The sequence below is a fragment of the Ostrinia furnacalis genome, unplaced genomic scaffold (genome assembly GCF_004193835.3).
Source record: "Ostrinia furnacalis isolate ACB-3 unplaced genomic scaffold, ASM419383v2 OfSCF0635, whole genome shotgun sequence".
Lineage (NCBI taxonomy): Eukaryota > Metazoa > Arthropoda > Insecta > Lepidoptera > Crambidae > Ostrinia > Ostrinia furnacalis.
In genome coordinates, this window is record NW_021130874.1 from 242,096 (window position 1) to 257,966 (window position 15,871).

Genomic DNA, 15,871 nt, shown 5'->3' on the forward strand with positions numbered 1-15,871 from the left:
CAAAATGATGATTACCTGTAATTGCGTAACACTAGACAGCCATTAACAAAATGAATCATTTTTACCGTATTTGCATGTTTATAAGAAACTAGCTGACCCGGCGAACTTCGTACCGCCTGTAAAAATCCGGTTATAGCCTATCTTCATTAGGGAAAATAAAGGATTCTAATTGTGAAATAATTTTTCAAATTGGTCCAGTACTTAGTTTCGGAGCCTCTTCAATACAAACAAACAAACAATCATATATGTCATCTTATAACTAAAATTTGTGTAGAAAAAAATATACTACGATTTTCTTTAACTTGCGTAAAACTATACAGCCATCAACAAAAGACATTATCTACTATAAGGTAATGAAAAAAAAATACCTACTTAACAGTACAATTTTCCATAATAAATTATGGTATTAACAAGTAATTATCAGTTTCCAAAAAAGTGAATAATCTACTGCAAGTTTCTAAGAAAAAAAAAAGACGACAGTAAAATGTACCCTAATAGATTTATAAATTATTTTTTTATACAATAACTACGATTTTCTTTGACTCAAGTAAAACTATACAGCCATTAACAAAGAAATTCACAATAAGTACATTCTTGAGGCAAAAATAACAAAAAACTTTAGTTAAAAAAACTATACACTGGGCCGGAATCTGAAACAATTTGAATTACATTATTATGATTCTTATTACAAATAATAACAGACTGAATAAGCGGTTTATAATAATAGAAAAAGAACTCAAATTGGCGACTTGTACCCGCACGTGATGTTTGTCGACGCTTATTCCTTTCATATTAAAGCAGATTCAATTTGGTGTAACATTTACAATATTATTAAGGATAATACTACTACATACTGGGTGACTTTTTAAGGTGTTGCCAATTTTTATGAGCGACTCAGAATTATTAGTAAGTTAATCAATTTACGTAAAGAGCAGATTTTTTTTATTTATTTCATAATTTAATATTATCAAAAACAGCATGCGTGGACTTATCCATGAAATCACAGTCATTATGGCGCACGAAAATAAACCTTTAATGCCTTTACAACTTAAGGTATAGGTGTACCAGAATCTCATGGCAAACAAAAATATTGGAAAAGTGTGTTTTTCATATGGCAATTGTCTATGGTTTAATTGTCACCTGTCAAAGAAAATTATGAAATCTGTCAGTCGCTGCAAAAATTTTGTAATCTCTTCTTGACTATTTGTTATTTTTGTGAAAAAGTCGAAAAAGTTCAAGTAAGTCATATTGTTTTCAATGTGAATTGTAAAATAAGGCATAATTCAAAGTCAATCTTTGATTCTAAACACGCCGTCGAGTTGACAGTGAGTTGGACTGAAATGTTTGATACATTTAGCTTATTACCCAACTGCGTCAGAAGGAGGGTTATGTTTTTTTATTCTTACTTAATAGCTGCTTTATCGATGTTTTCAGGTATATCTCACAAATTGGTGCAGAGGAATGGTCAAAATGTTATGACCATGTAAAGAAAATTGAAAAAGATTTCATCAAGCAAGATTGAATAATGGAGAAATTTCCAATTTTTTTCTTTTAAATAAACTTGAAATAAATATATTAAGTAAAACTAATAATAATTGTGAAAGAAAGTTGCGCATAACTATTCACGCCGTTTTGATCGGTGTATTCACGCACGACAGTCATTTGGGGTACAAACAGTAAATCACCCCTGATCCAGTGCTGTTGACAGTTCCATATTTTTTTAAATCTATTTCTATTTTTTTAAGTCACTCAAGATTCTCTCTTAGTAAAATTTTGTAACCTTTTTTTAAAATCCTAGACCTGGTCATTTATTCAAAAAGAACGGCACCGCCTGTTCCAATTCCACGCTAAAATAAGTATGTAGGTAATTTAAAAAGTTAATTTCCCAGACATTTCTAGATCGATTTTAAAAAAAACTTCACCGTCTTTTTAGTTTTGGTATATATTTTAATCCCATTCAGAGAAATATAGTGTTTTTAACATCAGGAACTTCTCCATTGAAATGCTGGAAGAGCAATTTATTTACAATACCTCAAATACAAGAAATGCAAGTGGAGTTCTTAGAGTCGTTTTCTAGTTCTGAATGAAGTGATAAGTTAATTAAAAGTATGGTGCATAATAAAATTAGTTACTTTAAGATTAAGTAATATACGATTTATTTATAATATTTATAACAACATTCTTCATACTCATACCTACCTAAAATGTATATTCGTACTTCATGTTCATTAATATTAAAGTCATAAAAGTAAAAAATTAAATAGTATCAAGATCGTTTATTCCAATTTCCCCAGTATTGCTCTCAACAAAGTTTATTTTCCCTATTTGCCATGAGATTCTGGTACACCTATATATGCACATGCGCATTATCAACAGATTATAGAGCAGTAGCGTAGTCAATACTGCGTTACCGCAACATATTTATGAACAGCTTATGATTACATTTGTCTGAATTTGTTTTAGATTTGTATGATTGTTAAAACGCTTACAATATTTTTTTAAATTGGCACTGCACTTATAATTATGAACTCGACTGTACATAATTTACATTTAAATGATATTATTGAGCGTTTGTCAAACCTACCAAATTTGGGGCTGTATCATTGCGGCAGTTTTTTCACTCAATACCTTCATTTTCTTGATCGTTGACTAGGCAAAATAAATATGTGGCGCAATAGCTCATACGCTTTCGGGCTCCGTTTTAAAAAAACCAAAGAGTCCACCTTTTGTTTGTGTGTACCGCCTCTGCTTGATGGGTTTATTTGCAAGCTGAACCTGAAATAATTAATAACAATAGTATAATACATGATTGTATTAAACATTTATAAACGCTAACTTAAAATTAATTATCTACTTTGAAAAAAGCATCAAAATATGTAACTTTCATACTTAATATTAATAATTTTAGAAGAATACTAGCGGCCGCCCGCGACTTCGTACGCGTGGATCTCGTTTTACCCTCTTCATGTATCTTACGCGGTTTAAATTTTTTCATACAAATGTTTTTTCCCGCTAATTCCCGTTCACGTGGGAATTTCAGGAATTCCTTTCTTAGTGCATCTCTACGGTACCTAAGCTACGTCCCTTCCAAATGGCAATGCCAGATTTTGTATGGAAAGTGGCGTCTTTTTTTTTTCGCGCGGCCATCGACCAAACTTTGTTTTTTGATTACAAAATAGTGTAATAAACCAAACTTACTACGGCATGTATACCTCTAAACTCAGTCTGAACTGAGTTACGAGTATTAGAAGTTTGATGATTTTCATACTAGATTTGCTTTTTGTGCGCAAGTTTTGTAAGAAAATGCAACAAAATATTGCGCTATTTTTTTATTGCGCTGATTCTGCTCCATACTGATGTCTGGAGCCTTTAATGGATGGTATTGTTTGTTTACACATACAATCTCACTATTTTGTTGCAATTTCTTACAAAACTTTGCGCGAAAAAAGCAAATCTAGTATGAAAATCATCAAACTTCTAATGCTCGTAACTCAGTTCAGACTGAGTTTAGAGGTATACATGTCATAGTAAGTTTGGTTTATTACACTATTTTGTAATCAAAAAACNNNTTTTTTTAATCCTAATTAGGTATATTTGAAATGTTATTTTTACTTACCTACATACGTACCTCATTACAAATAAGTAGATTAATTATTTTTTCACTAGACAGCAACCCTAACAGCGTAAGAAGAGTTCAGAGGCACGCGATAGAAAGAGACAAAACTTGTAGGTGAATAAAATTGTAGGTACGTAGTGCTGTGCGAGCTGAATTCCACTGTATCGCGTCGCAGCAAGACTCGCATTTATTTAAATCGTCGTGCGGAGTAATCCTTCTGTACCTGTACTATTACTTATTCTGTGGTATTACTTTTCTCTATGGGTGCTGGTTGGTGCTCGACTCTTGAGACAACCTAAAATAATTAGTACACCCCTAGGATTAGAGATTACACCTTAATATTGTTAGCGACATTGAGCATAAATTTTTTCGCGAAGAAAACCTTCTGTATGTACGTAGTACTTTATTATTATTACTACTGTGCTTGTAGGTACTCCGAATGACTGTAGTCGTGACTACACCCACCGATCAAAATGGCGGGAATATTTGTTATGCGCAACTTTAGGGAACTGTAACTTCGGTCAGTGTATAGGAAACGGGGCGCTATGGGGCACGAGACTTAGAAAAATTTTTATGAAAAAAATTTTTTTTTTGAATTTTTGGCTTTTTTTGCCGGGAATGTTTAGAATAGATAAAAATAAGACTAATCTTCAGATAACTTTTTTTTCTAGGACCAACCGTTAACTTTCTAGAGCCAATTAAAAGTGCGCTATCAACACTTAGAATAATTTCGACGAGTTTTTTTTTCTTCAATTGTTCCTTGTTTTCTTGCAAGAATCGCATAGAAGACGTAAAACAAAGCACAAAAGCTTATATGGTCTACCTCTCTAAAACAAACGCTTTCAGATTTAGAGCCAATTAAAGGTGGCTTCCGACACTTAGAATAATTTCGATCAAAAAATTTTTTCCCGAAAGTGGCGATTCTTTTGAACCTTACTTTAGTGCGACTTAGACATTCTTTATAAGCGATCTAACGCTGTTGCAATATTTTAGTTAGTTGACAGAAATCATTATTTCCAAAATGAAGCAAGAAGTTTTAGTTCTCTATCCTTGCGAAAAATCAATTTATTGGTGTATTAAAATTGATTATTGAAGTTATTGTAAGCTAAAACTTCTTGCTCCATTTTGGAAATAATTAATTTCGGTCAACTAACTAAACTACTGAAACAGCGCTCGATCGCTTATAAATAATGTCGAAGTCGTACTAAAGTAAGGTGTACGGATGCAGTATGGTTAAGTTTAACATAGCGAGTGTTATTTAATGCCAAAATCGCGAAATCTTATCCGTAGTAGGTATACATCGATGATATTTTGTATGTAAATAATTAAAAACAAAATTCTTTTTTTCTCTTAACTTCAGGGATAGATTTTAGTGCGCTCCAGTTTACAAATTAGTATTGGCCTGAGGAACGAAATGCACTATAGTTTCATTCTGGGCAGCACTTGGTCCAACTTCCATACATGGATTGGCACTGTCCTTTTTGACCTCTTTTTTGTCGATAAAAATAGGTCTAGTTTCATCTATTTACATATGTACACTTTAACGTGACTCACACTGTATAATTGTTCACGCTTCTCGATTCTGCGATACGATTGGTCGTTCAACAGCGTACGTCAGCTGTTTTGACCAATCGTATCGCAGAATCGAGCAGTGTTGCCAGAAGGTTACTTTTGTAACCTTTTAGGTTACTTTTGAACTGCTGTGGTTACTTTTAGGTTACACTAATGAAAAGGTTACTTTTAGGTGATTTTTCAGAAATTGTAGAATTAACTTTACAGGTTATTCAGTAAAAAATATTAATAGTAACAATTTAAAAATTATGTCATAAAGTGCATTTAAACTTGAATTTGATTTATTATTTGTTAAAAAAAATGAGTTTTAGCAAATGTTTTTCGATAATAAAACGCAAATCCATGAAACGTTTTTATACGACTGGTCACTTTTCGAATTTAGATGATCAATTGTATTCATTTTCCATCAATGAACAACCTTACACAATCATCGCTCCCCCCCCCGTATTAAGGTTACTTTTTATTCAAAAAGGTGACTTTTTTTTTATATTTCTGGTAATTTCTGACTAGACCCGACTGGCAACACTGGAATCGAGAAGCGTGTCTGGATTGGAGACGTTAAAAATTACCGTAATCGGGGCTCTGCCCCCTTAGACAAAACGCACTTTTTGATCGAATCGAAAATTGAATCCGTCAAAACTCCATACAAAAAAGGGGCTTTTCGACTGGTTTGCGATTATAATTTGCACTTTGTCTAGACCCACTGGTCACATGTTATAGACATAATTACTCTCTAATCTGTGCATGTGATCTCATCCATGAAGCTAAAGATAAAAATGGAGGCCACACTTGGAACAACAACTTGAGTCAAATACCTACTTATCCTATCTCGCTCTCTGTGGGCCGACCTCTCTTTTTAGTGTGGACTGTAGTATTGCTATCTCCTTATTTAGATCTGCTAGTAAATTCTTCGAAATAGCCAATTCACTAACCAAATCAGAAGTTAAACAAATAAATAATGAAATATTTGAACTACGATTACCTAGTTAAATTAAAAATCACAAAATTGTCGGCCGTTTAGGCTTAATGTGTTTGCGAATCAGGGAATTACAATCCCAATTCATGGGGAATCGGTACCATGTGGCAACATCGGCCCAATCCGGCCCATCATGGCGGTTGTTTACTATTTTGTTTATTATGCAGTTAATTTCGTTTGAGATTTTTTACAGGACATAATCATTGTTTTATCACAAGAAATGGTGCAAAATTTTGTAGTGCGTGGTTGCGGTAGTACGTGGTGTCCTGGAAATGACTTAAGATTCCACGCAATCCACGCGTAAGTGTTTATTTCGTGATTTCCGACATTGGATCATTGTAAACATTTTTCACAGTAATTTCTTCCTAAAACGTTTTACCAGTATTTACACTTATCATTTAATGATACCTATGTCAAGAAATAAAGATTTTACATTGAGTTTCATTGACTTTGAGCAAATTTATATTTTTTGTTTATTTAGAAAGAGAGTCTGCCCACAGAGAGCGAGATAGTGAAACATAGGTTGTGCTTCAAGTAGGTATTCGGAGTGTGGCCTCCATTTTTATCTATAGCTTCATGGTCTCATCTAAGCCCATAGAGTTTTTTAAACGAGATGATGCCACAGCTAAAAAAACCACGAGCTGTCAGTGTCAAACAAAGCCGAAATTGGGATGTCGGCATCATGAAGCTAAAGATAAAAATGGAGGCCAGACTTAGAATACCTACTTGAAGCACAACCTATGTATCACTATCTCGCTCTCTGTGGGCAGGCTTTCTCTTTCTAAGTAGGGTAACCTTTTATTTATTTTTCTCAGGATGACAAAGACTGATTTACGTTTAAACAGTGTGTCTTGATAAAGTGCACTTAATATGATTATGAAAAAAGGTTTTCGATGTTTTTGTTTTAAGATGAATTACAACATTAAGAAAGTGTAAAGGCATCGAAAACTGTGGATATTTGATAGAAAACAGATTTTAATTTGGCAGTTGACAGACGGATTTGGATATGGATTGATTACAGTAAACGGCCGTAGAAAACATTATGCAAAATTAGATAAGTAAGGTCCCACAGAAAGTCCCAGATATATCCTCAATATGGTCATACTACTTCAAAATGTCTTATAGTCGGCATGAAGCTATATACGTGAATGTCAACAGCTTCCTCATTGGCCCTAGAGCAATTCCAAGTATACCATCAATAAAAGCCTAATTAGAGTCATCAAACCTCTCAGTCATTCATTTAGAGCCATTAGAACTTCATAACTATGAGTTGTTTTCTGTGAGTAAGCTGAGGACACGTGTCCCCAGCTGACACATCTGTATCTTCGTAAATATTTATGAAACGATAATGTATTATACCTGTTAAAACCACGATCAAAAAACTATGTGCGAGCTGGAGTACCGTGTCTCCAGCTGACACTGTATCTTCGTAAATATTTAAGCTATATCAATGTTTTATATCTCATAAATTAAAGTCGAATAAAAAAACCCGACTTCAAATCTTTCAAAGCTTTATCTCGAACCGTTTTCGAACTACGAACCGATATGTATGTGTAAGCCGGTGACACGTAACACACGGTGGATTATTAAAACCGTATAAGTTAGAGTTGCGTTTTAGAGATCAAATAATTCGTTATAATTAAAGTACACACGTGACATAATTTCAAATCTCTAGGCCTCTTAGTTTCAGAATTAAAAGCCAAAAACTATTTTCCCGCCAAATAATTCAAATAATATGGGTCGACTGCGACGTTGCCGTTCCGTGCGTCCACTAGAGCAGTCGAATTTGAACCTAAAAACTAGTAATGTTTGAATCATTTTTATTTTTAGTTTAAATCATTTAATTTCGATTATAAGAATTTTAGACTAGGAGCCGGCTGATTTGTGTATTGAGTACCTAATAACCTAACCTAACCTAACCTATTTGCTATCTCCTTATTTAAATCTCCTATTAAATAAGGAGATAACAATACTACAGTCCACACTAAAAAGAGAGGTCGGACCACAGAGAGCGAGATAGAGATAAGTAAGTATTTGACTCAAGTTGTTGTTCCAAGTGTGGCCTCCATTTTTATCTTTAGCTTCATGGATGTCGGGGATGTCATTTGTGTGTGTTAAATTATTTATGAGTGCGTGACAGTGATGTACCTTATGTCGCTTTATCGATAATATTAAATAAATTACGTAACAGTAATATTACAACTAAAATAGGATGGTAAGATTTTTATATTGCGTGAACTACGACTAAGAATATTTTTAAGAAAAACAGAAAATATTTCATATAATTTATATAACCAGTCGGCCGTTTCAGTGTTGTGTGGTTTGTAACGAACGTACTATACTAAGTATGACTATGAAAATAATAGCTATGCATTTAAAAAAAGATGCAAAAATTTAGAGCAGGGTCGTTTTCAATTCGTAGACTAAAAATAGAACCTCTATACAAAACAAATGTAAATTATATATTTTTACATATTTGGTAAATGATTAATGAATTACTATCCGTTCGCTTTAAGTTTGCCGCTGGCGATATGACGTCACTCTAAGACCCTTTTCACATGTTCCGGTTGCCGGCTAACCGGCGCCGGGTACGCGGTGGTGAAGTGTATGGATATGCCGGATTAACTACGCCGGAACATGTGAAAGCTACGTACCATGCCATGCCCATACACTTCACCACCGGATACCCGGCGCGCCGGTTAGCCGGCAACCGGGACGTGTGAAAAGGGCCTAAGGGAAGCGTCTATAACTTTATCAAACTAAATTTAAAATATCTTTTATTTATTATTATTGATAAAAAATGTGTATTTTTTTTTATGCAGAATTAGGCAGGTATTTGACCACAATCGCACCTGATGTTAAGTGGGATGCAGTCTAAAATGGTACATAATTATCTGCCCTGTAAGTGCCTATTCACTCTTGCCTTGAAAAGGCCCGGATTATAGTTTTCGGGAAAGACAGCAGCAGGCAATGAATTCCAATCCCTAGCTGTTCGCATTTGCGTAAAATAAGACACATTAATTGCGTTTAATCGCGGTTGGGGGTGGGAACGCGCATTCCACGGAACCGGCAAACTTAGCGCGAACGGGTAGTACTGATAAAAGATATCTTCATTCTGATTCCAATTCACTATTTGAAGTTTCGGATAGTATGTCTTCATTGGAATCAGCGTCTATTAAATCTGGTATTATTAATTCACCTCGAGTTTCAACATTCGCTCGGTCGTTTAAGGCCCGAATCGTTTTGTTACAGTTTATTGCAATATAATTTAAATGCTCTTTAATCCCAGGAAGTTTTTCAATTTCGTCAAGCAAAGATGCTAAGGTTATAACTTTATTCTTAGTTCGTTTATTTTGCGCCCTTAGGTTTCGAATGAGTTGCCGTTTCTTTTTTAATTTTTCTTGCAATTTAGAGCATTTAGATGTAAGCTTTTCTAATTGGGAAGATGTCGATGGTGCGGACGGAAGCGGTGGTGTAGTTCTAGACGGTTTATATGTGGATGCCTCTGGTAAGATGTCTCGAATAACGTAGGATGGCACTGTGCGTGTAGGTATTATTTTGACCTGTCAAAAAGAAAGAAACAAATCACTATAGAAATCACAGTCATAAATGTTAAATCATAATTTTATTACAGTATGATAGACTAGCGGCCGCCCACGACTTCGTACGCGTGGATCTCGTTTTACCCCCTACATCTATCTTACGCGGTTTAGATTTTTTCATACAAATGTTTTTTCCCGCTAACTCCCGTTCCCGTGGGATCCTGTTGTAACTAAGCTTTAAGTTTACTAAGGTACCATAATAAGATAAGGTTTAATAAGGTAAGGTACATGCCAAATTTTAAGCGTCTAACTTAAGCGGTTCAGATTTTTCATACAAAAGGATTTTCCCGCTAATTCCCGTTCCCGTAGGAATTTCGGGAATTCCTTTCTTAGTGCACCTCTACAGTACTTAAGCTACGTCCCTTCCAAATTTCAAGTGCCTACGTTTAGCCGTTTAGGCTGTGCGTTGATATGTCAGTCAGTCAGTCAGTTTCTCCTTTTATATATTTAATTAGATATATAGATAGTGTATTCGTTAAGCTAGCATCCATAACACAAGCACATTAATTAATTGTTTACTTTGGGGCTAGATGGCGCTGTGTGAAATAAATAATGAAACGAATAAACATACATACTTATATAAGATTTTTTATAAAAACATAGTTAAAAACATCCAGATCTAGGGCATTAATAAATAATGTTAACACACACAATGATAAATTTAGCCACATAGTACTAAATGAACGTTAGTACCCAATGAAACATCAGCAGAAGAAATAGCATTACATATTTTAATAAAAATTACCGGAACAAACTTAGTTGGAATTGCACATTTTTTCAAAACTCTTCTCCCTCCTAGTGTCTGGAAATATTTGTCTTCAAAATGTTTACTGCATAAACTAGACCATTTCTTCGGAATCCAGTTTGGACGATCAATTAATTTAAGCCATGCATTTTTTGTATCCTCGCTAGTAGGAAATCTGAAAGTTACGTTACTAATGTTATTGTATCTATTCTTACTCAAAAACTGATGCCAATGAATCGGCTCAGTATCTTAAATGGGATTATATTCCTAGGTGATTCATATCTAAACGCCATATACAGGGTGGCCAAAACAGTGAGGTCTAAAAGAAAAATTTAGATTCCTTACATCAAGGTGTTCCTCAAATCACCCCCATGTGTATAATACGATTGTGCTTAGTTTAGGAGATAGAGTTAATTTTGTGATATTTTAAAATTTTATGACCGAGTAGGCTTTAAACATTTTTATCTTTTTTTGGGTTGACTTTTTTTAGATTTCTTTTTTTAGACAGATGTGTTATGAATTGCAGATGTTTGAAAAAAATAATCACCTTCCTATCTTTGATTCAATATACAAAAGTTTTGCTAGAAACATTAAAATTATGCTTTTATCAGAACACTATGAAATTTTCAACTTAAAAGTTTAAATGAAAAAAAGAACTTCCATAGGTCCAAAACTATTTTAAAAACTGCGCCGTTTCCTGAACATTCATAATAATACAAAAAAACATGTACTTAATTGGTCACTATTTCCTGTAATCGGTCCACTAAAGTGGTAAGTCGAAGATTCCGTTACATGATTTTGACTTTCTTAGACTGAATTAATATTGGGAATCCTCTAAGTTTACATTACGTAGAACAGATTTAGAGCAGTAACTGGACAGAACATGTTTTTATTCTCAACGAGGAAGCTCTTGCCCTTCATCACACCTGGTGGAAACTGATGATTAGGCTGAAGGTGGAAGGGAACTTCAACCACAGAGGAACTATGGCTTCCTACCTCCAAATGCCGAAAAAAAGATAAAAATGTTTAAAGCCTACTAGGTCATAAAATTTTAAAATATCACAAAATTAACTCTATCTCCTAAACTAAGCACAATCGTTTTATATTTATAGGGGTGATTTAGGTACACCTTGATGTAAGGAATCTAAATTTTTCTGCCACCCTGTATAGGCCTGTTTCCTATAGTCAATTCTTATCCAAAATCGTCCTTTAAATTTCGATTAATGTCCTACATACTTTATAATGCGATTACACTTAATATTGTTTAAATAATAGTCTTTTAAACAGCAGCAGCTGGCCCGCCCATGGGAACGGCGAATAGATAAGTTTAACTCGGAAAAACTAAATAACAGGTAGGTATTGCGTGTACATCGAAATGATCTTCATAGCAATGTCTTGTAGCCTAGGCAGAGTGTATCTACCTCAGCTATACCTTATTGTTAGAAGTAAATAAATTAATACTTATACATTTTTATATTTTACTTGGACTTACTTTAAGAAGATATGACTCTAACAACACTTATGAACACTTTATTTGAATTAATCGCCAAATATACCACCGCGGAGACCCCAATCGCGTCTCTGCGTTCCATTGAATCGTATGAGCGTATGGATTTTTTGCGTTATTTTTCACAATTTCTATTTTTAAAAATTACCTATCGATAGCTTACTTTATTCTGATGAATAAATGTCATTACAAGTTTTTCTCTAAAACTGATAGTTTGGCTAGAAAAAAATATTTTCTATCCACGCAGTAAGCCGGCAGCGTTCGGATCAGATATAGTGACGTCATCGTCCCCGCGCCGGGCGGTCAGTGAACTTTTTTAGTAATTTGGCCATAACTTCGTCAATTTTTGTCGTAGAACAAAAATTTTTGGACTGTGTATTAAGGATTTCTTAGCCCTATAAATCTGCATTCACAGCTAAAAATCGAAATGATCCTCATTAAATAGGTAAGCAACAGTGATAAACAGTGGGACACGAAATAATATCGATAGCTTGATGCAGCACTAGTGTACAACGAAAATAATTTCTTTACACAAAATATTCGAAAATTCTGCAATAATGTGTATTCAATCTTTGCATAATACATAAAATTAAATAATTGTTTACAGATAAGAAATAACACACTTAGTGCTTAAAATTCGAAGCCCATTGGCAAAAATAAAACTTTATTTAAGAGGTGTCGATTAGAATTAATTTACCTATGAAATGAACACTTTTCGGGATTATTTCTTTGCGTTATGCCACAATCAATCACGGAACAAGTCACCATGTTTCTGAAATGCAACTTTTCAAAAATATCCACGATTCCACGTTTTTTTTTTTTTTTTCCCTTTTTTGGCTTTACACGGCTTGTGTGTTGCCATTCGTCGAGTAAAAACGATTCCACGTTAATTCTAATAAAATCCTTTTTTCAGCGTGCCAATGAGTGCTATCGCTAGAAAATGAGCGTGCTACCACAGAATAATAATAAGTACTAGCACAGCCCCCCTAGACAAAATGCACTTTTTGATCGAGTCGAAAATCGAATCCGTCAAAACTCCATACAAAAAAGGGACTTTTCGACTGGTTTGCGATTATAATTTGCACTTTGTCTAGACCCACAGATATAGTACTAGTATGACGTGCTGTCAGTGTCCTGTCACTACATACATACTCTCTAATCTGTGGTATAGATGACCCACGCTGAACTGTCCCACCAAACTCAATGACAGGGGGGCGCTACCATCGTTCAACTATATGGTTTCCAACATGGCAAAAATCGGAACTAGCGATCCGGTATTAACGGTGGCGCCCCACTGTCAATGTCATGCATAGGACAGCGCAGTATTTTGGAACTATACCGTACCCATATCTGTGACCGTACCAATCACTGACTTATCAACAAATTTTAATGTATTACCACAGAATAAGTAATAGTACAGGTACAGAAGGATTACTCCGCAAGACGATTTAAATAAATGCGAGTCTTGCTACGACGCGATACAGTGGAATTCAGCTCGCACAGCACTACGTACTTACAATTTTATTCACCTACAAGTTTTGTCTCTTTCTATCGCGTGCCTCTGAACTCTTCTTACGCTGCTAGGGTTGCTATGCTGTCTAGTGAAAAAATAGAATTAATCTACTTAGGTATTTGTAATGAGGTACGTATGTAGGTAAGTATTAGTGTTACTTTACCTTTGTAAAAATAACATTTTAAATATACCTACTTAGGATAAAAAAGTACTTATTTTAATACAATGTCTTCATTCATACCTATTTTAACATAAGACAAATAAATTAAACATACTTTTGGAAAAACCGTAAAACTTGAATCGCTTCTAGAGGGTCGGGGGTTGGTCCTACGGGGATGAAGTACATGACCTTTTCTTCTTGGTTTGAGGTCCCCTACATGATGGCATCAAAAAATTTTTTGATCGAAATTATTCTAAGTGTCGGAAGCCACCTTTAATTGGCTCTAAATCTGAAAGCGTTTGTTTTAGAGAGGTAGACCATATAAGCTTTTGTGCTTTGTTTTACGTCTTCTATGCAATTCTTGCAAGAAAACAAGGAATAATTGAAGAAAAAAAACTCGTCGAAATTATTCTAAGTGTTGATAGCGCACTTTTAATTGGCTCTAGAAAGTTAACGGTTGGTCCTAGAAAAAAAAGTTATCTGAAGATTAGTCTTATTTTAATCTATTCTAAACATTCCCGGCAAAAAAAGCCAAAAATTAAAAAAAAAAAATTTTTTTCATAAAAATTTTTCTTAGTCTCGTGCCCCATAGCGCCCCGTTTCCTATACTCCAACCCAAGTTTTATTAAAAGAAAAATATTGGAAACTTCTAAAGTCTGTGTAATCTGTTTTCTTAGAATAAAAAAATTAAACAATGTTAATTTTTATGAATTCATTTTTATTTTAATTAATTTAATTGGTATTTTGGCTTCACTTATTTCTGGGATTAGGCTTTCACCTAATGGACTAATAGCTTCAATATCTAATGAGCTGAAGTCTTTTATTATGTCTATATTTTTTCTCCACTTTTCTAATCCATTCCAAGCTATCATTACTCCATTGTCTGTACATAATTTTGGAAGTGGTCTACAGATTCTATAGTCAAATTCATTGCACAACATTGTTAGCGAATTAAAAATATAATTATTACAAGCTACTCCCCCTGATACAACAAGTTGCTTATTCTTCTCAGGCAATAAGTTGTTTCTATGACAAAATTCAATGGCTCGCTGTGTTCTGTGAACCAGGTGTCTGGATGTTGCCATTAACATTGCAGCACACAAATCATTTACTTCTGGGATCAATTTATGAGCCACTACTTCATGCTCTAACTCTTTCTTTTTAAGGTGTAAAAAAACCGAAGTTTTTAATCCATTAAAACTAAAGTTACAGTCCTTATAGTCAGCCAGAGGTAGTGGTAGTTTAAAAATATGTGGATTGGTAGCTTTGGCAGCAGCTCTTTCAACCGCTTCACCACCAGACATTTTAGCATATTCTGGTAAATTCCTTAATTTCATTTTTCTAGCTACTTTATCAAACATTTCTCCTGGTGCACTATCCATGCTTTCGCCCAGAAGTTTGAAAACATTAACATCTTCAGCAATAGCCAGTAGACAGTGACCTCCAGATATTAAAAGCACTAAGAATGGAAAATCTATATTGTGATGCATTCTTGCTGCTAGTGCATGTGCTTGCATATGATGAATTGGTATGATAGGTTTCTTGAAGCGTCGCGCGAGGTGCTTGGCGTACTTCATACCGATTGCGAGGCTCAGGGGTAAACCAGGCTTGAGAGTTACTGCTATGGCTGAGATATCCTCCATGGTTAATGAAGCGTTTCGGAGTGTTTTGGATACAATTGGTTCTATATGAGTACGATGCAAATCTTGAGCAACATCTGGAATTATTCCTCCATTTCGCAGGTGTACTAAGTTCTGTGAATGTAATGTTTCTGATAATAATACACCTGCGCCGTTTATAATAGCGCATCCGGTGTCATCACATGAAGTTTCAATTCCTAGTATGGTACCATTTGAATTGTATCTATTTTGTTTGTAATATAATGAGAGAGGTCTAAAATACAAATTGCTTTTGGATCGTAATGAACACATATGTTTTGTAAAATTTATCATTTTCCTGATAAGTAACCCTCTACTTATGAAGTTTGATTGATTGATCACGGCTTTGTCTTAGAATGAATTGATTTTGCGGCTTATTTACTCAATTAACATTATTTGTATCCGTAATCCGCATGGCTTGGATGAAGAAATTGAAAACTTTTCTGACATTTCATTCTGTCAAGTTGACAGACGGCGACAGCTGTCATTGTCCTTTGCTTTTCTTTTATAAAAATAGGCAAG

The 15,871-nt window shown here is 34.4% G+C and overlaps 2 protein-coding genes and 1 long non-coding RNA gene across 3 annotated transcripts; all 3 read right to left on the reverse strand.

Annotated features, from left to right (window-relative positions):
- Nucleotides 1-480: 480 nt before the first annotated feature.
- LOC114366490 (uncharacterized) lies at nucleotides 481-2,771 on the reverse strand. The gene is made up of 2 exons (XR_003657022.1): nucleotides 2,585-2,771; nucleotides 481-650 (listed from the first exon to the last, which is right to left on the reverse strand). It is a non-coding gene; the product is annotated as an uncharacterized LOC114366490 (long non-coding RNA).
- A 6,391-nt stretch (nucleotides 2,772-9,162) lies between these two features.
- Nucleotides 9,163-13,025, reverse strand: LOC114366507 (THAP domain-containing protein 2-like). Its single transcript, XM_028323398.1, has 4 exons — nucleotides 12,907-13,025; nucleotides 12,716-12,830; nucleotides 10,512-10,686; nucleotides 9,163-9,727 (listed from the first exon to the last, which is right to left on the reverse strand). Exons 2-4 carry the CDS (start codon nucleotides 12,784-12,786, stop codon nucleotides 9,275-9,277), a joined length of 699 nt encoding a protein of 232 aa, XP_028179199.1. The 5' UTR covers nucleotides 12,787-12,830; nucleotides 12,907-13,025; the 3' UTR covers nucleotides 9,163-9,274.
- Nucleotides 13,026-14,141: 1,116 nt separating this feature from the next.
- Nucleotides 14,142-15,810, reverse strand: LOC114366433 (probable tRNA N6-adenosine threonylcarbamoyltransferase, mitochondrial). The gene is made up of 2 exons (XM_028323301.1): nucleotides 14,400-15,810; nucleotides 14,142-14,154 (listed from the first exon to the last, which is right to left on the reverse strand). Exons 1-2 carry the CDS (start codon nucleotides 15,641-15,643, stop codon nucleotides 14,142-14,144), a joined length of 1,257 nt encoding a protein of 418 aa, XP_028179102.1. The 5' UTR covers nucleotides 15,644-15,810.
- Nucleotides 15,811-15,871: the final 61 nt, after the last annotated feature.